Below are 25807 nucleotides of genomic sequence, written 5' to 3'. Positions count from 1 at the left end.
GAAGTTGGCAGGTCCTGTGAAAACCTTTAGCGTCTGCCGGAAGCAGCCCTCAAGGTCCAAAGACCGCGGTGTTTGAACTAGGGAGGCTTCGCCTTTTAAGACTTAATCTGTGCGGGGGTTGCCTCTTTCCCTCCCGGCGTTCTGTGAAGTTCACTTAAAGATGTTCAGGTTGGGTGAAACTGTTTCCAGGCCGTTTCTAAAGTGAAAGAAGCTCTTTCTCACCTATCTTGTTACATTGGCTGGTAACTTTACAGCCCCTAACTGTGCTGCTTGGTTTTGATTGTAGTCCTTCCCTATCTGAATTACTACAAACCGATTTCAAGGAATTGTCCTCATTTGAATTCTACACCGAACTCCAATTCCATGGAAAACAGACGAGACTAGATATTCTGTAATGGAAGACTCGAGGAAATAGATGTTCAGTTTGTATTGAAAATGGTGATTTGGAGTATGTTTACCAGATTATCAGGCTGTCTCTGGTAACTGGAGACAAATAATTTGGGGGGGGGGGCTTCAAAGCTTTAGAAATTGGGTATATTTTTGTGAGATGGAGTTGTTATTTGCCTTAAAATAGAAGCTGAGTGTCTAGAGTTGGTGTGCTTTTGTCCTCCTGTGGGGGCCGTCCCTTCTGTCCTACCCTACCTTTTACATCCTTGCACATTTGGGAAACTTTTTTACACAGTGAATTGGAAAACATCGGCTTAGGTTCATTTAGCTTCTTTTTAGATGAAGAGATATGTAAATTTGAGCTCAATTTGAAATATGCTATTAAAAATAATCCATACAACCTTATTTCAAAAAAAAATCTGTTATCCCCCCTTACATTTTTACCATTTTGGAAATAGTCCCTCATCTGCCTTCCTCCATTTGGAAGGGAGAGGACTCTGAAGTGAAGCAGGGTGGATGCTGACACAAAATGGCTTTGATCTTATCTAACAAGGAAAGGGGGACTGAACTGAACTCCATTACTAATGTGCCCTTTCAGATTTAAGTTATAAGGAAAACTATCCTAAGAATGGACTTAGATTCCAAGATATTTGTGTGACATTGTTGCAAATACTATTTAGTTTGATGATTAACACTTTTTTCTGACAGAAAAACTCCGAATAGAAATAGTCAGAATGTATTGAATGCTTCTGTGTGCCAGAGACGCTGTAAGCAGCTGATGTGCACTGACTTACGTAGTTCCCACAGTCCTGTGTTGTTAGCTGTGTTTTACAAATCGGGAAGCCGGGGCTTAGACATTCAGGAACAGGACCACAGAGCTAGTTCAGAGACGAGGTTAGTGGTCAAATTGAGTGTGTTCTGGGTTTGAGTGAAAATCTAGCCTGTCCCTTGAAACTAGTGATTTTTAAGTTCCTGTATTGCTGTCTGCTTATTTTTTCTGCTTTATTTTTAGCCTGAAGGTTTAGTTGAAAGAAAATGAAAATAATTTTTAGCCTGAAGATACTTAAAATTACAGTTTATCTCTCTAGGTTTATAGGATAATTAAGAATTTTCTTTTTATTGTGATGAGCAAAATGAAAACTATTTCTGATTCTCCATAAAGTGAGTCATTTATCCAATAGAAACGTAAGATTATTGAGCTTTTCCATTCTTGGGCTGGACCTGGTTGTTTAAGTTTTTCCTTTATTTATTTTTTTAGTCTTTTCAAATCAGAGGGATTGACGATGTAAGTGCTAACTTAGCATTACTTTTTTCCACCAGATTCTTTAGACTCTTCAGATTTCTTTAATGTAAGAAAAATAAGATTCTTAACACTTGCAAAATACTTGTAGCCTGTAAAATTAATTAACTTTTGTGATGTGTTAATTACCCATATTATAAATAGGCTGTTATTTCACAGTTCAGCTAATTTAGTGAGAAATTGCTCATTGCTGGGTAGGTGCATACCTGTGAAAAAGGTGGAGGTAACAATTTTTTTACATTTATATATAGATACTCTCAAGAAAGCTAACTAACTTGTCTAAAGCTTACTTCATTGACAGCGTATGCTCTGGTTCTTCACTCAGGTCTTCCTTTTTTTTCTTTATAAAAATGATTTATTGGGGTCAGCGCTGTGGCATAGCAGATAAAGCCGCTGCATGCAGTGCCAGCTGCTCTACTTCCAATCCCACTCTCTGCTATGGCCTGGGAAAGCGGTAGGAGATGGCCCAAGTCCTTGGGCCCCTGCATCCATGTGGGAGACTGGAAAAAGCTCTAGCCTTCACATAGGCCCAGCTCTGGTCGTTGCAGCCATTTGGGGAATGAACCAGCGGATGAAAGACCTTTCTCTCTTTCTCTGCCTCTGCCTCTCTGTAGCTCTGCCTTTCAAATAAATCTTTAAAAAATGATTTATTTATTTATTTGGAAGGCAGACAGAGTGACAGGGCAAGATAGATCTTGTGTCCGCTGGTTTACTCCCCCAATGGCCGGGACAGCCAGATCTGAGCCAGGCTGAAGCCAGGAGACTGGAACTCCACCTGGATCTTTCTCGTGGGTGGCAGAAGCCCACGTGTTTAGGCTGTCATCTGCTGCCTTCTTAGGTGCATTAGCGGGAAGTTGGATCTGCTGTGGAGCAGCCCAGACTTGAACCTGCGCTCCAGTGTGGATGTACTGTACACATCTGTACTGGTACACAGCTGTACCACAGGGCCCACCTGCTGGGGCTTACTTTGAAGCTTCAAGGCGTTTCTGCTACTGTCCTGCTTACTTAGTAACTGTCTACAGCCTCGACATGAACATAGAGGCTAGATAGTTTTAATTTTTTTAATATTGGGTCTATGAGGATACTTCAAAATGTTCGTGAGAAATGGAATCAAAATATAAGTTGTTTTTTTTTGGGGGGGGGTGCCTATATAAATCATCCTTTGATTCAGTTTCCCACAGACACTTTGAAGTAGCCACATGTTTGTGGAAGGGGCAATAATAATATCTCAATCGTAGGCTCAGTTCTTGTTGAAGGAGTTTTCATACTTATCTAAAACTCAGGAATGAGGTGCTTGTGACCTCATGTTGCAGGGCAGAGGTGGCCAGATGAGCATGCCCTTCCAGCAGGGCCTAGTGTCTCAGCACATCTACAGCTCACCTTGCCTGAGAAGACAGGGATATCCCACAGAGCTACTCAGCAGATTTCCTGGATTGCATCCGTATCCAGTAGGCTCCTGCTGCCAAAATATGTTGTAGGAATACGTGCTTTTCTTTAATGAAGGCAGTTTCTCTGGTTTTATTTAAGCTATTTGCCTGCAAAGTTCCATCCTGTTAATTTGCTACAAGAAGAAGAATAATATCCCTTACTTGCCCTCTCACTTTGTGTTCAAATCATTCTACTTCAATTATTTTTCAAGATTTATTTATTTCAAAGAGTAAAAGAGAAGGATAGAGAGATGTCTTCACCTGCTTGTTCTCTCTCCAAACAACAACAGCTGGGGCTGGGCCAGGCTGAAGCCAGGAGGAACCTGGGACTCCATCCTTGTCTCCCACATTAGTAACAGGGGCCCAAGCCCTTAGAATGCTTTCCCAGGCACATTAGCAGGGAGCTGGATCAGAAAGCAGAGCAGCTGGGACATGAACTGGTGTTCTGATATGGGATGCCAGCGTTGTAGGCAGTCAGGCAGCCGCTTGATCTGGTGTGCCACAATGCCAGCCTCTGCCTCATTTCTAAAGGATGGTTCTTACCACCTCACCTGCCAATTTTAGAATTGACACAGAGAAGTAATGGCAGTTGGAATTTATTATTTTTTTAAAGATTTTATTTATTTATTTGAGAGGTAGAGTTAGAGATAGTGAGGGGGAGATGCAAAGAGAAAGGTCTTCCATTTGTTGGTTCACTCCCTAAATGACCGCAATGGCTGGAGCTGCACCTCTCTGAAGCTAGGAGCAAGGTGCTTCCTCCTGGTCTCCCATGCGGGTGCAGGGGCCCAAGGACTTGGGTCATCTGCTGCTGCTTTCCCAGGCCACAGCAGAGAGCTGGATTGGAAGAGGAGCAGCCAGGACTAGAACTGGCACCCATATGGGATGCCAGTGCCACAGGCAGAGGATTAACCTGCTTCACAGTGCTGGCCCCACCCATGCTCTTATTCTGGATTACTTACCAAGCATCAAGAATAGTGTTCTTATGTTTGGTTTTTATCTTCACTTTTTTATAAAGTATTTTTTACATTTCATCATCTGATCTACCTATTTTATCACTTAGCAGATTAAATTTACTTAAAGCATTAAGAGGATGAGACATGGGGAGATAATTTGTTCAAGATAGTACTGCTAGCCAGCTGATGGTAAAACTGGAATCCTGCACTTCTGTGTCTTACGATTTATTTATTTATTTGAAAAGCAGGCAGAGTTACAGAGAGGGAGAGAAAGGTCTGCCATCCTCTGGTTCACTCCCCAGGTGGCCACAACAGCCGGCCAGAGCTGTGCCGATCTGAAGCCAGGAGCTTCCTCCTGGTCCCCCATGGGGGTGCAAGGAGGGCCCAAGAACTTGGGCCACCTTCTACTGCTTTCCCAGGCCATTAGCAGAGCTGGATCAGAAGTGGAGCAGCCAAGACTTGAACTGGTGCCCTATGGGATGCAGGCGGCGGGCTTACCCACTGTGCCACAGCACCAGCCTCTGCTCTTCTATTGATAGAACTGTTTTTCAGTTGTAGGTGGGTCTCCCTCTACTCTTACTATAATTGGAAAAGGAACTCAGAATGTTTTGGGTGAAAAAGCTCTTTGTGGGGGTGGAAGGATGCTGTAGTGAGAAAAATGAGGAGATAGCATCAGCATTTTTTTTTTATTGCTGTTCTTTTAAGTCAATGGTACGTACTATTAGAATCCTACAGTACAGTAAACATTGCACATGTTTATTTAGTTACCAAGAAGAGGCCAGTGTTAATACTGTAGGAATAATTTCACTTTTTTTTTTAATTTTTATTTTTTGACAGGCAGAGTGGACAGTGTGTGTGAGAGAGAGAAAGGTCTTCCTTTGCCGTTGGTTCACCCTCCAATGGCCGCCGCTGCCAGCGTGCTGCGCTGATCCGATGGCAGGAGCCAGGTGCTTCTCCTGGTCTCCCATGGGGTGCAGGGCCCAAGCACTTGGGCCATCCTCCACTGCACTCCCTGGCCACAGCAGAGTGCTGGCCTGGAAGAGGGGCAACCGGGACAGAATCCGGCGCCCCGACCGGGACTAGAACCCGGTGTGCCGGCGCCGCAAAGCGGAGGATTAGCCTAGTGAGCCGCAGCGCCGGCCAGGAATAATTTCACTTTAAAAGTTCATTTTACAGACATTTTCTTGTGTACCCCAGCTTGATAGAAAATAGGTCTGTGTTAACCAAATCCTTACGTAATCTGTTGGGTGTTGTAACGTGGAAGTCTATGAGTGCTTCAGCTACAGTGGGTGTTGTGATGTGATTTGAGTGTAGTGGAGGCTTGACTCAGGTCGCCAACGCTTTCTTCCTGAGCCTTCATTTCAGTTTTGAAATACCATTGTGTAAACTGACATTAAAAAAATGAGAGAGAACTTGGAACAGACCTGTTAGGGGTTTAACACATGTGTTAGTCTCCCATCCCGGTGAGATTTGAGATGTTAACTTACTCTTGATGGTGTTTCCTGGTAACGAAGTACTGTACCCAAGTCTCTGCCTTTGGTTTTGTATGTTGTTAAGGTCAGAATACTGAAGAGGTTGAGCTGCTTGCTTAGGAGAGACAGACCTGGAGCGATTCATTCTGAAATCCTGAAATATATTTATCCAGATTAAAACTAAGGCCAGACCCAAAGTTTCGTAACCATAAACATGCCCATATTACTCATACGACCTGAATCTACTTAATTGGTTGATCTTGAAGGCAGAACCATAATCTCTGTACTGTCTCATTTTTCTAGTGAAAGGAAGTGAGATCTTCTAAATAAAGGAATTTCTAGCTAATAAAGCCCTGTACCAGAAGTTTTAAAAGTTAACAACTTTTTCTGAAATGTTTGCTAAATATGTAAGAATGCTTTTCCTAAAAAGTAGGTTGAATCTTTCTTGGTTAACCTGTCATTGGTAATGTGTTCCTGGATTATTATTATAAAATTCATTTTTCTTACTGTACAACAGTACACTATGCCAGTGAAATGAAGTATGATCATGCTCTCAATAAAAACACCAATTGTGAGTGCCAGTTGGGTACTAGATAGTGGGGTAGAAACTTTTAAAAACTCACGGCAGGTGATTTCTCCCCCTCCCTTATGGATTTTTTTTTTTTTTTAATCATAAGTGAGCCAGACAGGATGGAGAATTGTAAATCTGGTTCTTTGTCGAGTTTATCTCCACCTTATTGATTGACAGTTTGGTCCCCAAGAGTATACTTAAAAACCCAAATGCTACAGGGCCTTTTGGGTTTTTCCATCTCTTGGAAGCCCCCCTCCAAGCCACTCTGGTTGGAGGTCTTTGACTTTAATAAATATTTGTACATCTCATAAATAAAAGGCCTCATGGCAGCCCTGTGAGGTAGGTATTGTTTTCTCTGATGATAAATCTTGATGTATTGATTATGAATAGTTTAGTGAATCTTCTTCAGCCAGCCAGAAATCTTGATTTTTTTTATCACTTTAAAAAAAAAGATTCATTTAATTTATTTGAAAGGCAGACTTAGAGAGAGAGACAGAGGAGAAAGAGGTCTTCCATCCACTGGTTCACTCCCCCAAATAGCTCCTGTGACCAGGGCTGAGCTGAGCCAGGAGCTTCCTCTGGGTCTCCCATGTGGGTGCAGGGGCCTAAGGACTTGGGTCGTCTTCCACTGCTTTCCCAGGCCACAGCAGAGAGCTTGATGGGAAGAGGAACAGCTTGGACTTGAACCGGTGCCCATATAGGGTGTTGGTGCTCTAAGTGGAAGCTTAGCTCACTATGCCACAGCGCTAGCCCTGGATATTTTCCATTTTAAAATACTTGTGCAGGCACTGATTTTGAGTTCTCTGATTTTAGATTTTTTGCAAATAATACTTAACTCTGCACTGTCTTCACCTTCATCCCCAAACTCAGAGGTGGTATTTTGTTTTGGTGGAGATTGGAGTAGTATACAAGAAACAGCCTCATGTTTTGTTGTATAAGAAGAATCAAGATGTTATAAATCAGAAAGGGAGCTTTTTTTTTTTTTTTTTGAAAAGCAGCATGAGAGAGAAATCTTCATCTGCTGGTTCACTCCCCAGATCCCTACAACAGCTGGGACTGGACCAAGCTTAAGCCAGTAGCCCAGAATTGCATCCAAGTGGATGGTAGGGACCCAAGTACTTACATGGTCAACTTCTTCCTCCCAGGATATTCACTAGCTGGAAGCTGGATTGAAAGTGGAGAGTAGGGACTCAAACCTAGGCACTCTGATGAGGTGCAGGTGTAACTAGCAGTATCTTAGCCTCAGCCAAATAGCTGCCCCACAGAGAGGGAGTATTTTTAATGACCTGTTTATACTCACGATTGTGCTGCTGTTGTCACTTTTCTCGGCTGTTGGTATATAACACTTTCTAGCTGTGGTTGTCTTGGTGATATTCTGAGTGACATTTCCTCTTTGTATCTTTATTCCTGTTTCATGAGTGTATAGATCTCCATTATTAATATATTTTGGGCATCTCTTTGTGTCAGGATACACAGATCTATGTCATGTAAAAGTAGTGTAGTATTCTTCTATGTATTTAAGTCACACAGGGCCTTGCTGGTGGCATAGAACAGCATTCCTCAAACTTTTCCTCGGTATGCCTTTATACTGTTAAACTGAAGATCCCTAAATACTTTTATTTATTTGAGTTGTATCAGTATTTGCCATTTTAGAAATTAAAACTAAGATATTGTCACTTTTATATTTTTACTAGTCTCTTTAATGTCTGGCTTTTTTAAACACTCAGGAAGGTTTTCCTCTGCTTCTGCATTTGTTTTGTTGAAATATCATTGTAGACACTCTGAGAGTATTAAGAGTTAAAAAAGAGGAAAATAACCTCTTAAGATTATTATGAAAATAGTTTGACTTTCCACGTCCTGAGGTGTCTACAGATCATCAATCTTTGAGGACACTGGTGTAGTGATTGTTTATATTTTTTTGCCATTTCAAACACTGCTAATAGATCTCTATTCCTAGACCTTCTCATTTGTGTGATAATTTCCCAGAAGAATTATTGGACCAAAGAGCAGTATGTGTTTAAAAGTTTGGGCCGGTACAGTGGTTCACTTGGCTAATCCTCCGCCTGTGGCGCCGGGTACTAGTTAGTCCTGGTTGTTCCTCTTCCAGTCCAGCTCTCTGCTGTGGCCCGGGAGTGCAATGGAGGATGGCCCAAGTGCTTGGGCCCTGCACCTGCATGGGAGACGGAGGAAGCACCAGGCTCCTGTCTTTGGATCGACGCAGCGCTGGCCGTAGCAGCCATTAGGGGAGTGGACCAACCGAAGGAAGACCTTTCTCTCTGTGTCTCTCTCTCACTGTCTATAACTCTACCTGTCAAATAAAAAATTAAAAAAAAAAAGTTTGGTAGATGAAGATAAATTGCCCTCTAATTTCTAATCTAGGTGGTAGTAAATGAGAATTAAGAATCGCCCCTGCCAGCACGGTGGCTTAGTAGGTAAAGCCACTGCCTGCAGTGCCGGCATCCCATATGAGCGCCGGTTTGAGTCCTGGCCGCTCCACTTCTGATCCCGTTCTCTGTTATGGCCTGGGAAAGCAGTAGAAGCTGGCGCCCAAGTCCTTGGGCCCTGCACCCTGGTGGGTTACCCGGAAGAAGCTCCTGGCTTTTGGCTTTGGATCAGTGCTGCTCTGGCTGTTGCGACCAGTTAGGGAGTTGAACCAGCAGATGGAAGACTCTCTCTCTCTCTGCCTCTCCTTCTCTCTCTGTGTAACTCTGACTTTCAAGTAAATAAATAAATCTTAAAAAAAAAAAGAAAGAAAGAAAGAAAATGAACCTTTGCACTAAATGCTGAGGTTTGTAGAAAGCAAATGTTTTAAAAAAAGAGGATCCCCCCTTTGATTATTTTTTTGAGGAAGTGTAAGTTCAAATATCAATTAGTAAACTCATCAGAATTTCTTCAGAATACACTCTGTCAAGTATTTGCAGTGCAGGAGTGCTCTAGTTTACCTTTGCTGGAAATGGCTTAGTTTGCTGGTGGCCTGAAAGGATAGATTCTACAATGACAAATTTAATTATGTGTGCATTTCTCTTTGCTCTTGATTTTTGTCTTTATAATTCCTTACTAATCTTTCAGATTGAAATTGGTGAGGCTTTTCTTAATTCCTTATACTGGTGTTGTCTCTGTTAATAGTGTCCTGATCTCTAGAACACTACGGAAAGTTTTGAAGTGCAAAAAATAATTAGGTAGCTGCCAAACCCCTGCTGCTGCTATTATTGTTTTTAATGTTTATTTGAAAGAGTTACAGAAAGGGGGACAGACAGATCTTCCATCTGCTGGTTTGCTCCCCAAATGCTTGTAACAGCCTGGTTCACCCCTGGAGTCAGAACTACATTCAGGTCTTAGACATCAGTGCAGGGCCAAGTCCTTGAGCCATTCTCTGCTGCTTTCCCAGGCATATTAGCAGGAAACTGGATGAGAAGTGGAGCAGATGGGACTTGAACCAGAGCTCATGGGATGCTGGTGTCACAGGTGGCTGCGAAACCTGCACCGCAACACCCATCCCTCTTATTTTAATGGCTGTTGTAAAGCACCTGCTTCTTGAAAGCACACCTTGAAAAAATAACTCTAGTTGCCTCTGCCATGTATTGTTGATCTCTTAAACTTTTGAAAATCCCAATTTCATTTAAAGCATAATGCATTAGAAAGGCATACAGATATTGTGAACTTCAAGTATAGTTTCAGAGGTCATCACCAACAGCAGCAGTTTCTATCTTGTAGACAACACTGCTACACACTTTTTTTTACCTTTGGGTTTTGCTACTCCTGTAAGATGAAATCAGTGAAAAATGTCATCCTGTCCCCTGAGCTGCCATTATTACCCCTCAGAGGTTTCCAAGATGACAGTTGCCATGTCTTGGGTCTGTGATCTGCTGACACTTGAATGAGAGCTGTCAGAAACCTGTTAGATGGCTCAGTTTTCCCTATTGGTAATCAGACTGCAGTTGTACTAAAAGAAAACAGGTGAGGCTAAAACCTCAATGAGAGTTATGGCTGTTTGCACATGCTGTAACGAGGTGGTATGTGTCCGCTTTCTCTGTGATGAGTGACGAAAGAGAAAGTTACTTGACTGATATCCTAATGGATTGTCGCAGAATAACCAGCACACAGAAGAAGAAACAGGACCATAGCCAACACCCTAGGAACCCCTTTGTATGCCATCAGTCACTAGCCACCCAGGGGTAACTGCCAACCTAACCATAGATTAGTTTTGCTTTTTAGACATTAGGTAGCTGAAATTAATGGCATACCCCTTTGTCTATGGCTTCTTTTTTGAAATTATTAAAGATGTAATTATTTTTTAAGGATTTTATTTATTTGAAAGACAGTTACAGAGAGGTAGAGATAGAGCAGGTCTTCCATCCGCTGGTTTACTCCCCAGATGGCCACAATGACCAGAGCTGCGACAATCCGAAGCCAGGAGCCAGGAGCTCCTTCCGGGTCTCCCGCGCGGGTACAGGGACCCAAGGTATTGGGCCATCTTCTACTGCTTTCCAAGGCCAAGGCAGAGAGCTGGATCAGAAGTGGAGCAGCTGGATCTTGAACTGGCGCCCATATAGGATGCCGGCGCTTCAGGCCAGGGCTTTAACCCGCTGCACCACAACATTGACCCTTAAAGATGTTTTTATTTGAAAGCAAGTGTAATGGAGAGACAGATCTTCCATCCAGTTTTTCTCTGCAAATGGCTGAAACAGCTGAGGCTGGGCCAAACTAAAACCAGGAGCCAGGAACTTCATCTGGGTCTCTCATGTGGGTGGCGGGGGCTCAAATACTTGGGCCCCTTTCTGCTGCTTTCCCATGTGCATTAGCAGGGAGTTGGGTTGTAAGTGGAGCAGCTGGAACACAAACTGACATCTGTTTGTGGTGCTGATATTGCAGATAGTGGCTTTACCCATATGCCACAGTATGAGCCCCTTTGCTCAAATTTTTGAGGAACTGCCAAACTGTTTTTCTAAGTTAAATGACTCATTTTCTGGTCCTATGAGCAATGTATTGAGGGTTCCTTTTTTTCCATGTTGTTGCCAATACTTAATATTGTCTGCCTTTGATTATGTACATCCTTAATTGGTGTAAAGTAGCATCTGATTTGTAGTTTTGATTTGCATTTCCCTAATGAATGACTAATAATGTTGAGCATCTTTTCATATATTTCTTGGTAGTTTATATTAGTGTTTTTGGAGAAACACCTATTCCAGTCTATTGCCTACTTTTTTTTTTTTTTTTTTTTGGACAGGCAGAGTGGACAGTGAGAGAGAGAGACAGAGAGAAAGGTCTTCCTTTGGCCGTTGGTTCACCCTCTAATGGCCGCCGCGGCCAGCGCGCTGCGGCCGGCGCACCGCGCTGATCCGATGGCAGGAGCCAGGAGCCAGGTGCTTTTCCTGGTCTCCCATGGGGTGCAGGGCCCAAGCACCTGGGCCATCCTCCACTGCACTCCCTGGCCACAGCAGAGGGCTGACCTGGAAGAGGGGCAACCGGGACAGAATCCGGCGCCCCGACCGGGACTAGAACCCGGTGTGCCGGCGCCGCTAGGCGGAGGATTAGCCTAGTGAGCCGCGGCACCGGCGCATTGCCTACTTTTTAAAAATATTTATTTATTTATTTGAAAGGCAGAGATACGGAGAGATATATATCTTCCATCTGCTGATTCACTCCCCAAGTGGCCACAATGGCCAGGTCGAAGCCAGGAACTTCCTCCCAGTCTCCCAAGGACTTGGGCCACCTTACGCTGCTTTCCCAGGCCATTAGCAGGGAGCTGGATTGGAATTTGAGCAGTCGGGACTTGAACTGGTACCTTCTGGGATGCCAGCCCTGCAGGTGGAGGCTTAGCCTTCTATGCCACAGCATCGACCCCATTGCCTAGTTGTTGTTGTTGTTGTTATATATAAAGATTCGTTTATTTATTTGGAAGGTTACAGAGAGAGTGATCATCCATTCACTGATTCATATCCCCCCCCCCCCAAAATGGCTGAAATGGCCAGGGCTGGACCAGACTGAAGTCAGAAGCCAGGAGTTTCATCTGGGTCTCCCAAATGGGTGGCAGCGGCTGAAACACTGAGGCCATATTCTGCTGCTTTTCCCAGATTATTAGCATCCAGCTAGATCAGAAAAGTAGCAGCTAGGACGCAAACCAGCAGCTATATAAGATGCTGGCATTAACAGGCAGATGCTTTACCCTCTATGCCACAGTGCCAGCCCCTAACTAGTGCTGTCTTTTTATAGCTTAGAATTCTTTCTTTCTTTCTTTGAAAGGCAGAGTTAGAAAGAAAGAGACAGAGAGAGGCAAGCATGAGTTCTTCCCTTCTGCTGGTTCACTCCCCAGATGGCCAACCTGGCCAGGGCTGTGCTAGGCGGGAATCAGCTTCTGAGTCTCCCAAGTGGGTGCAGGGACCTAAGTATTTGGAACATCCTCTGCTGCTTTCCCAAGCACATTAACGGGGAGCTGGATCAGAAGTGGAGCAGCCGGGCACGAACTGGTGCCTTTTTGGGGTGCCAGCATCTCAGATGGCGACTTTACACACTGTACCACAATGCTGGCCCCAAGAGTTCCTTTATATGTTGTGGATATGAGTACTTTGTCAAATATTTTCTTCTATTCCATGGGTTATTTTCACTTGATGGTATTGATTTCAGTAGAAAATAACAGAATACAAATTTTGTTCTAGAGCATGATATAGTTGGAGATTTAGTACCTTTAAGAACTATTGACATTTAATTCATTCTGCTGATTCACCTGCTACCTTTTCTCATGAATATTACTTATGTGGCTATTAGTAATCACCAAATAGAACCCAATATTTGTGCATAAAGAGAATTCAGGGGTCATTGGAAATTTTGTTTTGACAAATTTTTCATGAGAATTGGAAAAAGAAAAGGTTAAAATGGAATTTTCTCAGAGTGTGAGAATGTTTGAGCCTTAAGTAGCTCCCTTCTGCAAATAGTTTAAAAAGGAAGAAAGAAAACAGTTTAAAAGGTTTAGGAAGATACTGGTGGAAAAAAATTATGGGGAATGTTCAGTTACCCTAAATACAGAAAGAATAAGAGGCATATTGGGTTAGGCAACTGACACACATACCAGGGGATTCCTGTGAAGGAGAAAGCTGTTAGCAATCAATAGAGACGTACAACATAATACGTGCTGATATTTACCATGTTCATATCAGCATACTGCAGGGAATGGTCATTAATATTAGTCACTAATATTGAGCAGCATCATAAAATCAGTGCATTTTAAAATGAAAGCATACTTAATTTGGAAATCTTAAGAGCACCTATTTGGAATAGGTAAAGCAACTGCTAAGTGTAATATGAGAAGGAATGAAAACTTTGGATGAAAGACAGCTGCAGAGGAAACTTCTCAGACATTCTTCTGAAGGAGAGGGAGGAGATCTCTCATGTTGTTGAGGGACAGAACTTGCCTTTGGCTAATGAGTCTCAGGATAGACTGGTTGATGAGAAGAGCGCTATAACTTTGGTCTTAAAATTTGTTCTTTCTCAAAAAGCACTAGCTGTTTTTGTAATTAGCCTGAGTCTCATGATACTGGAGTGGGGTGGCAGATATGCAAGTTAGCTTACCACAAGAAATAAATTAGTTATTTGATGACAGAGAAGTATGACAATTCCTGTATTAACTAAATAGAAGAAACTTCTGAAGGTGAGATGTAATTGGGAATGTATGTGGATAGTAACTTAAGATTGATGTTTTCAAACTTTTGTACATGAATTTTTTATTTTGTTCTTAAGTCTTCAGAGGCATAGATCAGATTCTGTTGTAATTCTGATTTGTGTATCTTAAAGTATTTCTTGAAGGCACAGTATATTTAAATTTAAATGGTTTTTAAAATATTTCCTTAACTGAAATTTCATGTGTGTCAGCTGTTCTAATTTTGCTGATATACAATAATGGAACGTCTTTTTTTTTTTTTCCTGTTTCCTAGGTTCTCTACTTTTAGAGTCCAAAATAAATCCTAACACTGCATACCAGAAACAACAGGTAAAATTTTAAAGATACTATGTTTTATCTTATAATTTATCCTCTCCAGTTGGTGATTAATTAAAAACTCATTTTCTGATTCTTTGTAATAAAAAACTCAGATTATAACATTTTGCTGCTCTAATTCTATAGTAAAATTTCTGTCAATCTGTAGTATTTGAAGCAGCAGTTTTAAACTTAAAAAAGTTGCCTCAAGTTAAGCTGTGATTGTGTTCCAGATAGTCTAGCAACCTAACTGCAATTCTTTAAGTTAAAACTAGGGGCCAGTGTGGTAGCATAGCAGGTATAGCAGGCATAGCAGGAGTCCATATGGGCTCCACTTCTAATCCAGTTCCCTGCTAACGGCCTGGGGAAAGCAGTGGGAGATGGTCCAGGTGTTTGGACTCCTGCTACCCTCCTGGGAGACCTAGAAGAAGCTCCTGTCTTTGGCCTGGCCCAGTACTGACTATTGCAAACATCTGGGGAGTGAACCAAGGGATGGAAAATTTCTCTCCCTCTCCCTCTCTCTCTCTGTGTAACTCTGTCAAATAAATAAATGAATTTTTTTTAAAAAGTTAAAATTAAAGTACAGTTTTCTTGGTTTTATCTAGACAAAAAGTTGACAGTTTTCTACTAAAAACTAAATGGTAGAAATTTGTTTCTTTGCTGTTGTAGATGCTATTGCATAAGGAACATGACAGAAACCCTGTACCTAGAAGTCAGATTTCTTATATAGCCTCACTAGGGCCTTATAATAAATATGATGAGCTTTTTTTAAGTAACTTAGATTTGAGTATACTCTTTCTTTTAACTCTCTAATGTCCAAAGAAATATCTGGAAATAATCTTTTACCTCATACCTACTAGCAGTGTCAGGCACTGGTTATTTATTAAGTACAAATACACAGTATATGCTGAGTGCTCTATAAAACCAGTGAGATAAGTACCAGTCCCCTCACTGCCCGGAAGGTACAGATGCAAAATAATTAATTTAGAAGAACAAACATTAGCAGCATGTTGGTAAATACAGTGCTTTGCTAATAAGGGGGGGCGGGCATTTGTCCTAGCAGTTATGGTGCCCATGTTCCACACCAGAGTGCCTGGGTTTGATACCCAGCTCTGGTTCCTGACACCAGTTTTCAGCTAATGTGCACTCACATGAGAGACCTGGATTGAGTTTCTAGCTCCTGGCTTTGGCCCTGGCCCAGCATTTGGGAAATGAACCAGCATATGGGAGCATGTTCTGTTTCTCTGACTTTCCAATTTAAAAAGAAATAAAAAATACTAATAAAAGAAAGTATTTTTTGCTTTAGATAATTCCTAAAGATTGTGACTTTCTTAATACCATGCGGAGAAGTAGATAAAAAAGCTAGTACTGATATTCAGATTTATTTAATGGGGATTTACCTGTTCACCAAACATTGGTACAAAGTAAAAAATCCTCTTGATAATTTAATGACATGTCATTCGTTGCATTTACTGTTTTATTACTATTTATTTATCTATTTGAAAGGCAGAGTGACAGAGAGGTAGAGATAAAGAAACTTTGATCTACTGGTTCACTCCCCCAGTGACTGTAAAAGCCTGGGCTGGGTCAGCTCAACACCAGGAGCCTAGAACTCCACCTTTAGTCTCTCATGTGGGTAGTAGAAACTTAAGTACTTGAGCCATCACCTGTTGCTCTTCAGGCACATCACAAGGGCTGGCATAGCCTGCTTTGTGCCACAGTGTTGGCCCCGCATTTACTATTTTTAGGGAAAAAAATTTTTTTAAGATTTATTTTATTTATTTGAAAGGTAAAGTTAGAGGGACCGGCACCGTGGCTCACTTGATTAATCCTCCGCCTTGCGGCGCCGGCATCCATATGGGTCCCGGGTTCTAGTCCCGGTTGCTCCTCTTTCAGTCCAGCTCTCTGCTGTGGCATAGGAAGGCAGTGGAGGATGGCCCAGGTGCTTGGGTCCCTGCACCTGCATGGGAGACCAGGAGGAAGCACCTGGCTCTTCGGATTGGCACAGCGCTGGCCATTGCGGCCATTAGGGGAGTGAACCAACGGAAGGAAGACCTTTCTCTCTGTCTCTCTCACTGTCTGTAATTCTACCTGTCAAATAAATTAAAAAAAAAAAAAAAAAAGGTAGAGTTAGAGAGATTTTCCATCTGCAGGTTGACTCTCCAGATGGCCATATCAGGCAGAGCTGGACCAATCCAAAGCTAGGAACTAGGAGCTTCTTTCGAGTCTCCCATGTGGGTGTAGGTGTGCAAGAGCTTAGGCAGTCTTCTCTTTTTCCCAGGCCATCAGCAGGTAGCTGTATCAAGAGTGGAGCAGCCTGGACTTGAACCATATGGGATGCTGGTGCTACAGGCAGAGGCCTAACCTATGCCACAGCACCAGACTTTCTTATGGAAATTTTGAGTTTGGTTGAAATAGCTGGAGACTAGAGGCTTTGACTTTGATACTTAAAACATGACTTATTTAAGATTGTAGTTAAATTATTTATGAATGTAGTTAACTGAAGAGTAAAAGCACATCTTAAGAAATAGTGAACATTGAGCCTATTTTGAGAATAAATGAATAAATCTCATGTCAGCTTGTAAACTGTTGAATAATAAACAAGATTTGGAGAGAATTAGACCCTTCAAGGAAACAAGCAATTTCTAGAATTTTTCAAATTTGCTAAATGTGTCAAATGACTAAGAACATGTGGCTGAATTAAGCATCATTCTGCAAATGATTCTTGGTATACATTGTAGTAGAGTGATTCTTTATAGTTGCATTAACTCTAGCTTATTACTAATGTGATGTTGGCTTCAGGCTTATTCTGGTGGCCACTTATTTGAGCTCATACATGTAAATTTTATCACAATGTTGAAATCTGAATTTGGGCAAATCATCCCCCTGCCCCCTCCCAAGGTGATTACTGTTTTCTCCCAGCCTTAACTGCCATGATCAAGAAATGGTACTCATGTTGTCACCAATTGTCATAACAATACGTGTCATTCCAGTTCTGCAATGACGAAAGTGTAGCTCAGGGAGGTAATCTAGCTTTCTTAGCCTCATCCACCAAACAGATGGTAGTGTTATAATTCATACATTGCCTCCTAAAGGCTTAGTATTTTCATTTCATACTACTTTTGAGGGAAAGTAACACAACATCAATTTTGACATGGAGAGTTATACACAAGTGCTCAATAAAACAATATCTGATGTACAAATAACCTGGTTTCTAAAATTAAATTCCAAATCCCTCTCCAATCAGTTGTTTGCCTAGATGACTTGTCAAATAAATTAAAAGTGAAACTCAGCTAATTGCTGGCATGTTTATCTCACCATGTTGATTTAAGTTATTTTGAGTTTGACCAGCTCCTCAATCACTGTAGAGTAGATTGCCTGCCTGGGACCTGTGATCTCTGGGATTCCTTGAAGATAGTAAAAATGAGCTGTTACATGAGGTATTTTCAGAAATCCTGCTTAAAAAGTAAAACTGCTTAGTAATACTGTACAGCCTAATCAAGTGAATGTTTATTTCTGGCTGGTATTGCTTTTAGTTCACCAGAAACTAATGCTCTCATGACTGAGTTATATAAGTGACCGAACAGAGTTGATATGTAGTTTAGCAGACAAATTTTTATTTAGTTTTCATATTTATTTGAGAAGCAGAGAGAGAAAGAGCTCCCATCTGCTGGTTTGCTCCAAATGCCCACATAGACACCCACACAGGCTGGACTTGATGAACCTGGACATCAACCCAGGTCTCCATGGTGGTTGGCAGAGGCCCAACTACTGAAATCATCACGTACTGCCTCCCAAGATGCACATTGTAAAGCAGCAGGAATCGAACCCAGCCACACATAATGTACGGGATGTGGACGTCCCAAGTGGCCCCTTGATTAGTAGGCCATATACCCACCCTGACTACTTGAACCAGAGCAATTTGGAGAAAATTGATAAGTCTCTGTCCAGATAAATATTCACATATTATGAGCTTAGCCAATAATTTGAAGAGCTTCATGGACCTCATACACTCCAGTTAAGAACCCTTGTTGACACTAGAGGGAAGAGAGTTTTGCTTACCAGTCCCCTCTTGCTAACATGCTCTAGTTGTTATAAACTTGGGCATCCTCTTACTGGGTTTTGAGGGGAGGGTAAAATGTAACAATGTATTAAGTATAGGATTGATAGAATTGTATCTTTTAGTACATAAATACAAACGCAATTTTGTAGTGCCGTATCTACTGTGTTGGTTTAACTTGGTTTAACTTGTCCTTAAAAGAAACGTTGCTTTCATTTTATACATTGGGAAAGTGAAATAAGCAAGTTACCAACATCAGTGTTCAAAAACTGAAAATGAGTGATATTCTTAATTGTTACTGCTTTGTTCAGATGCCTTCTGCTTTGAAGTAGTTTGTGATAATCTACGTTAATCAGTTTTTCTTTTTCTCTAAAGGACACTCTGATTGTGTGGTCTGAAGCAGAGAATTATGACTTGGCCCTAAGCTTTCAAGAAAAAGCTGGATGTGATGAAATTTGGGAGAAAATATGTCAGGTAATTTTTTTGAAAAGATCTTGTTTATTTATTTGAGAGGTAGAATTGCAGACAGTAGGAGAGACAGAGAGATTGTTGGGTAGTTTTAAAAACAGAATTCACGCCTGCCTTTAAGGCTTCCCTTACTCTTCATGCTTTCATCCAACGCACAAGAATTTAAATAAATTTCTAATAGATCTTTTAAAGTTACTGTTGTTACAGAAAAGATTGATTTAAAGGAAAGTATAACTTAAACCAAACTATCCAGCCAGGCCTTTGCTGAAGTCTAGTTTTATATCCACTTGGATTCTTGAGAACCTACTAGCATCTCAGACCTGCTATTCTAAATCATCTGTGCTCTTGTCACCTAAATCTATTCATTCCCCCATCTCCCTTGTCTCACTAAGTGCCATTCAGCTGCTGAAACCAGAAACTTGTGGGTCATATTTATTCTTCCTTTAGCCTTTATATAATTCAGTTCTTCAATAATAAATCTTGAGGCTGGCACTGTGGTACAGTGCAGTGTACAGTACACTGTGGTTGTGCAGTGCCAGCACCCATATGGGCACCAGTTTGGATCCTAGCTGCTCCACTCCAGTCCAGCTCCCTGCTAATGTTCCTGGGACAATAGAAGATGGCCCAAGTCCTTGGACCACTGCACCTGCATGGGAGACCAGGAAGAAGCTTCTGGCTTCGGATCGGCACAGCTCTGGCAGAGAGAGAGGTCTTCCATCTGCTGGTTCACTCCCCAAATGGCCACAACAGCCAGAGCTGAGCTGATCTGAAACCAGGAGTCAGGAGCTTCCTCTGGGTCTCCCTCGTGGGTGCAGGGGCCTAAGGACTTGAACCATCTTTCACTGCTTCCCCAAGCCGTAGCAGAGAGCCAAGCGGGAAATAGAGCAGCCGGGACTCAAACCAGCACCCATAAGGGATGCTGGCTTGCCAGGGCTTTAATCCACTTCGCCACAGAGCCAGCCCCTGAAAACATCTTAGGTTACCATTAACATGTAGTAGATTTGAGATTTAAGGTTTATAGGGAGTCATGAAGGCCACAGGTTTCAGTGTGTACAGAGGAGTACTTCGTTTACTAATTTCAAGTAAGTATTTTTAGGGGATAGCTCTACTACAAATAGCTTGTATTTCCTATTTATATGTGGCTTCACTTTGTTAGGTGCACTTTATATCCTACCTAATTTTTCTTAATCATTTTTTTGGGCCCTTAGTAAACCATTATCCACTTTGGTGCAAAGCTAGTTTCTTGTGCTGTTTGTTCCTTGATTAGAAGAATCAGTTGACATTAAATATTTGCTTTCTTGTTTATAATTATGTTTTTTTTTCTGTGATCGCAACATTATAGCATTTGGTATTTAGATTTTAAAGTTAAATATTAAAGAACTTGATTCTGGGAATCTGAGACTTCTGTGAATATGAACCATGAGAGATGTTTTTTTTATCAGGTCACTGCATTGTGTAGGGGTCTGCAGGGGTCTCTGTTATTTGGAGTTAAGACAAGTTTGGAAAAGATTCCTAAACTACTTGATCATCATCATCTTTATAGGTTTTTTTGTTTGTTTGTTTTATTCGTTTTATTTTTTATTTTTGACAGGCAAAGTGGACAGTTAGAGACAGAGAGAAAGGTCTTCCTTTACCATTGGTTCACCCTCCAATGGCCACTGCGGCCGGTGCATCGCGCTGATCCGAAGCCAGGAGCCAGGTGCTTATCCTGGTCTCCCATGGGGGTGCAGGGCCCAAGCACCTGGGCCATCCTCCACTGCCCTCCCAGGCCACAGCAGAGAGCTAGACTGGAAGGGGGTAACCAGGACAGAATCTGGCGCCCCGACCGGGACTAGAACCCAGGGTGCTGGTGCCGCAGGTGGAGGATTAGCCTAGCGAGCTGCGGCACCGGTATTTGTTTGTTTTAAGATTGATTTTATTTCTTTGGAAGGCATAGTTACAGAGAGGAAAGACAGATTTTCCGTCAGCTGGTTCACTCCCCAAATGGCCTCAATAGCCAGGCCAGAGCCAGGAGCCAAGAGCTTCATCTGGGTCTCCCACAGGGCAGGGTACAGGGGCCCAAGGACCCAGCCATCTTTTGCTGCTTTCCCAGGCACACCAGCAGGGGGCTGGATCCGAAGCAAAGTAACTGGAAATTGAACTGGCACCCATATGGGTTACCAGTGCTGTATGCGATGGCTTTACACTACTCCACAACACTTGCCCCTATAGTTTTCTTATAACATCTCTTGTATTTTTCTGAGGTTTGCTGGTTTGTCAGCTGTCATAAATCCGTGTTGACAGGTACAAGGAAAGGACCCTTCTGTGGACATCACTCAAGATCTTGTGGATGAATCTGAAGAGGAACGATTTGATGATATGTCATCACCAGGTTTAGAATTGCCGTCTTGTGAGTTAAGTCGCCTAGAGGAAATTGCAGAACTTGTGGCATCATCTTTACCTTCCCCCCTTCGTCGTGAAAAACTTGCACTAGCACTGGAAAATGAGGGTTATATCAAAAAGCTCTTAGAGCTTTTTCATGTATGTGAGGATTTGGAAAATATTGAAGGACTGCACCACTTGTATGAAATTATCAAAGGCATTTTCCTCTTGAATCGGACTGCTCTTTTTGAAGTTATGTTTTCTGAAGAATGTATAATGGACGTCATTGGATGTTTAGAATATGATCCTGCTCTATCACAACCGCGAAAACACAGGGAATTTCTGACAAAAACAGCCAAGTTTAAAGAAGTAATTCCCATCTCAGATCCCGAGCTGAAACAAAAAATTCATCAGACATACAGAGTTCAGTATATACAAGATATGGTTCTACCTACCCCTTCAGTCTTTGAAGAAAATATGTTGTCAACACTTCACTCCTTTATCTTCTTCAATAAGGTAGAAATTGTTGGTATGTTACAGGTGAGTTTGAGATTACTTTTTTCCTACTTAAAAAGATGCTGTATTCGATTGATATCATTTAAATTGTTAATTGCCTTCAGCAAGAAATTTTTTTAAATACCTATGTTGAATTTTCATTTTGTTAAAATTTAAGGGTACGGCTGGCGCTGCAGCTCACTGGGCTAACCCTCCGCCTTGCGGCGCCGGCACACTGGGTTCTAGTCCCTGTCGGGGCGCCGGATTCTGTCCCGGTTGCCCCTCTTCCAGGCTAGCTCTCTGCTGTGGCCAGGGAGTGCAGTGGAGGATGGCCCAAGTGCTTGGGCCCTGCACCCCATGGGAGACCAGGATAAGCACCTGGCTCCTGCCGTCGGATCAGCGCGGTGCGCTGGCCGCAGCGGCCAATGAAGGGTGAACCAACGGCAAAGGAAGACCTTTCTCTCTGTCTCTCTCTCACTGTCCACTCTGCCTGTCAAAAGAAAAAAAAAATTTAAGGGTACGTGTTTTGGTGGTATTACAAGAGGTCATTACGGATGATAATATTATGGCTGTGTTTGGAGCAGGAAATGTGGAAATGATAAAGAAATGACATTAATGAAATGATTGAATGTCACATTTTAAGCATATTAATCTATCACTTATTCACAGAATAGTTTGGAAGAGGAAGGAGGAAACAGGGAAGCCCGTAAGAATGTCATTACAGATAGAAAATACTTTTAGGGAATTTACTTAAATCTCCGGTATAGTGAAGTCCAGTTTTACAATTGAGGGTATTTAGCAGAGGCAGCAAATTCCAGATAATCCTGCCAAAGGTGTGTTTTGTATGGATGAAAGTGGGGGAGTTAAAGTTTGAATTTCAGCTCCACTTGTCACTTAATAGCTATGTGACTTGGGCAGCTTTCTTAATTTCTTAAAGCTTCAGTTTCTGCATTTGAATTACGGCAGTACCAGGGCCTACCTTTGTAAAGTCATGTGGAGATTATGTTTTGCGAAGTCAACCATTTGAAGTGTTGAACATGACACAAAATTCATGTGCATTTTAAAAATTTAGATAATTGCTTATGAAATCTCAAATTGCCTTTTTATTTTATGCCCACTTGCTCAGGTTTGGAGTTTTAGGGTGCTTATGTCAGAAATACATACTAGGGACAGGTATTTTGGTCTAGCAATTAAGACACTTACATCCTATATCGGAGTTCCTGGGTTCCGTATCTGGTGCCAGCTCCTGACTGCAGGTCCCTGCTAATGCAGAAACTGGGAGGTAGTGGTAATGGTTCAAGTAATTAGATTCTTGCCACTCGTCTTAGTGACCTGGATTGAGTTCATGGCTTCCAGCTTCTCCCTGGACCTGCTGTTGGTGAGGAGTGAACTAACAGATGGGAGCACTCTTGTGCACATACACATGCTTGCTCCCTGTCTGTGTCTGTCAAATAAAATATAAGGAAAAAAATGCATCGTAGGGTACAATATCCTGAGCTGTGTGCAAAACATAGGATCAGATTCTCTTAAGGTGAATCTTAGAGAACCTCGCAGTGTGTCAACCCATAATGTGTGAATTGGTCTTTATTGTTTATTTAATGGCCACGATATTATAAGAATAACAGGAAAATGTGATATGACAGAATATAAAACACTTTATCTGAGATCTACAAGTGAAGTCATTATTTGAAACCTGGATTTGTTAAATACAGAAAAGATGCCAATAAATTTAAGTAAAAGCTGATTTGTAGCACAAATCACAAATCAGTATGTTTAATCTTCATGTCCTGTTTCAGAAAAATTTTGTATTTTCAGTATCCTTGCTTTATCACTTTGAATAATAAAAGTGTGAATTCATTTAGAAAAGCAACTTTTACCTCTTAACTGCTTTCTTGGAGCTTAATAATTTCAGTTCATACTGACTGGTTTAAAGATTTATTTATTTATTTGAAAATCAGAGTTACACAGAGAGAAGTGGAGAGGCAGAGAGAGAGAGAGAGAGGTCTTCAATCTAATCTGCTGGTTCACTCCCCAGTTGGCTGCAATGGCCGGAGCTGCACCGATTCAAAGCTGGGAGCTTCTTCCGGGTCTCCCACACAGGTGGAGGGTCTCAAGTGCTTGGGCCATCTTCTGCTTTCCCAGGCCGTAGCAGACAGCTGGATCAGAAGCGGAACAGCCGGACCTCAAACCGGTGCCCATATGGGATGCCAGCTCTGTAGGTGGTGGCTTTACCAGCCACACCACAGTGCCAGTCCTGTATTTTCTTTTAAGACAGACAGATGAACAAATAATAGAAGTAATGCAGTCAGGTAGAAAAGGGTGAGGTTGGTACTAATTTGTAATTGTCCTTTGATAATGAGCTGCTTTTTGTTTTATTTAAGATTTATTTATTTGAAAGGCAAAGCAACATAGAGATGTCTTTCTTTCCTCCAAATAGCTGCAGTAGCCAGGGTTGCACCAAGCCAAAGCTAGGCTCCAGGAATGCCATTTGTTCTCTCTCATGGGTGGTAGAGACACTGCTTTCACCAGGCAAATTAGCAGGAAGCTGGGTCAGAAGCAAGGAGTTAACCAGGATTTAAACCAGCATCCTGATAATGGGATGCTGGCATCGTAGGGGGTGGCTTAACCTGTTGCATCACAACACCATCCCCCCCACACACTTGTTTTTTAAGATTGCTTATTTGAAAGGTAGAGTTACTCTTCCTTGAGTTTGTTCATTCCCCAAATGACTACAATGGACTAACCGAAACCAGGAGCTCGGAACTCCATCTGAGTCTCCCATGTGGGTGGCAGTGGCCCAAGCTCTTTTTGTCCATCTTCTGTGCTTTCCCAGGCATGTTAGCACAGAACTGGATAGGAAGTGGGACTCAGACTGGTACTATTCAAGGATGCTGATGTCAATGTGAGGGTTGGCAGCTTAATATACCACAACACCGGCCCCTCAGGGCAAGTGGTGGTTTTTTTTGTTTGTTTGTTTTTGTTTTTTTGACAGGCAGAGTGGACAGTGAGAGAGAGAAGGGTCTTCCTTTTGCCGCTGGTTCACCCTCCAGTGGCCGCCGCAGCCAGCACACCATGCTGATCCAAAGGCAGGAGCCAGGTGGCACTCCCGGGACACAGCAGAGAGCTGGCCTTGGAAGAGGGGCAACCGGGACTAGAACCCGGGGTGCTGGCGCCGCAGGCGGAGGATTAGCCTAGTGAGCCGCGGCGCCGGCCAGAAGGAGCGTTTTAACAGGTGTTTTTGGTCAAGAAGTGATGGAGGTTCGAATTACAGCAGATTATTCTCAGCATCACATAAAGCACATGTGTACACACACATACACACAAAATCACATCTTGTACTTCGCACCAGCAAGTTCTGTGATCCCATTTGACTTTCTCATTCTCTTAACTTCTACACTTCCAACCACAGATGTTCAGTGTGCCTTTTTTTTTTTTAAGATTTTTTTTTTTGGAAAGACTGAGTTAGAGGGAGAAACAGAGAGTTCACCATCTACTGGTTCACTCCCCTAATAGCTGCAGTGGTCAGTGCTGAGCCAGGCTAAAGCCAGGAGCCAGAAGCTTCTTTCAGATCTCCCACGTGAGTACAGGAGCCTAAAGACTTGGGGCATTTTCCGCTGCTTTCCCAGGCACTTTAGCAGGGGTCTGTATTACAAGTGGAGCAACTGAGACTAACTGGTGCCCATATGGAGTATCAGGTGATGACTTGACCTGTCACACTGCAGTGCCCGTTCCCATTCAGTGCATCTTGATGCCACTTGGCAACATTTGCATGTTTAAAATCATATGTAATGAGGTATGGCCATATTTGTACCTTTTAGTAAGTATATTTTCAAATAATAGATATTTCTATTTTTTCCCTTTTTAAACTGACAAAAATTGTACAAATTAGTGGAAAGATTTTAAGATTTCTTTTTTATTTATTTGAAAGGCAGAATTAGAGAGAGAGAAAGAGATAGGTTTTCCATTCTCTGGTTCACTCCCCAAATGGTCCCAATAGCCAGGGCTAGGCCAGGCTGAAGCCAGGAGCTTGTTAGGGGTCTCCCGCAGGAGCTCAAGCACTTGGGCCATTTTCTGCTACTTTCCTTGGGCCCATTAGCAGGGAGTTGGATGGAAAATGGCCAACCCAGCGCCTATATGGAATCCTGGCATCACAGGCAGAGGCTTAACCTGTTACACTACAATACTGGCCCCAGGAAATGTTTCTTTAATGGCTCTGTAGCTTTTCAAATACAGCCATGTGTAGCAATGTTTTGGTCAACAACAGACCACATGTCTAAGCGGCCCCATAAGATTATATGCTATGGCCTAAGTGTGTGAGGAGCTGTAACATCCAGGTTTGTGTAA

At 42.3% G+C, this 25807-nt stretch overlaps 1 protein-coding gene across 2 annotated transcripts in view; it reads left to right on the top strand.

The window, feature by feature from the left end:
- The window catches only part of PPP4R3A (protein phosphatase 4 regulatory subunit 3A), a 47577-nt gene that overhangs the window by 1314 nt on the left and 20456 nt on the right, over positions 1–25807 (top strand). For both annotated transcript variants that reach the window (XM_002719598.5, XM_017349436.3), the window contains exons 2-4: positions 14039–14094; positions 18515–18613; positions 20891–21508. In XM_002719598.5, coding sequence (XP_002719644.1) covers positions 14039–14094; positions 18515–18613; positions 20891–21508 — 773 coding nt within the window. The remainder of the gene's footprint in view (positions 1–14038; positions 14095–18514; positions 18614–20890; positions 21509–25807) is intronic.

Source organism: Oryctolagus cuniculus, chromosome 20 (genome assembly GCF_964237555.1).
Source record: "Oryctolagus cuniculus chromosome 20, mOryCun1.1, whole genome shotgun sequence".
Lineage (NCBI taxonomy): Eukaryota > Metazoa > Chordata > Mammalia > Lagomorpha > Leporidae > Oryctolagus > Oryctolagus cuniculus.
This window is presented reverse-complemented; position numbering and strand designations above follow the sequence as displayed.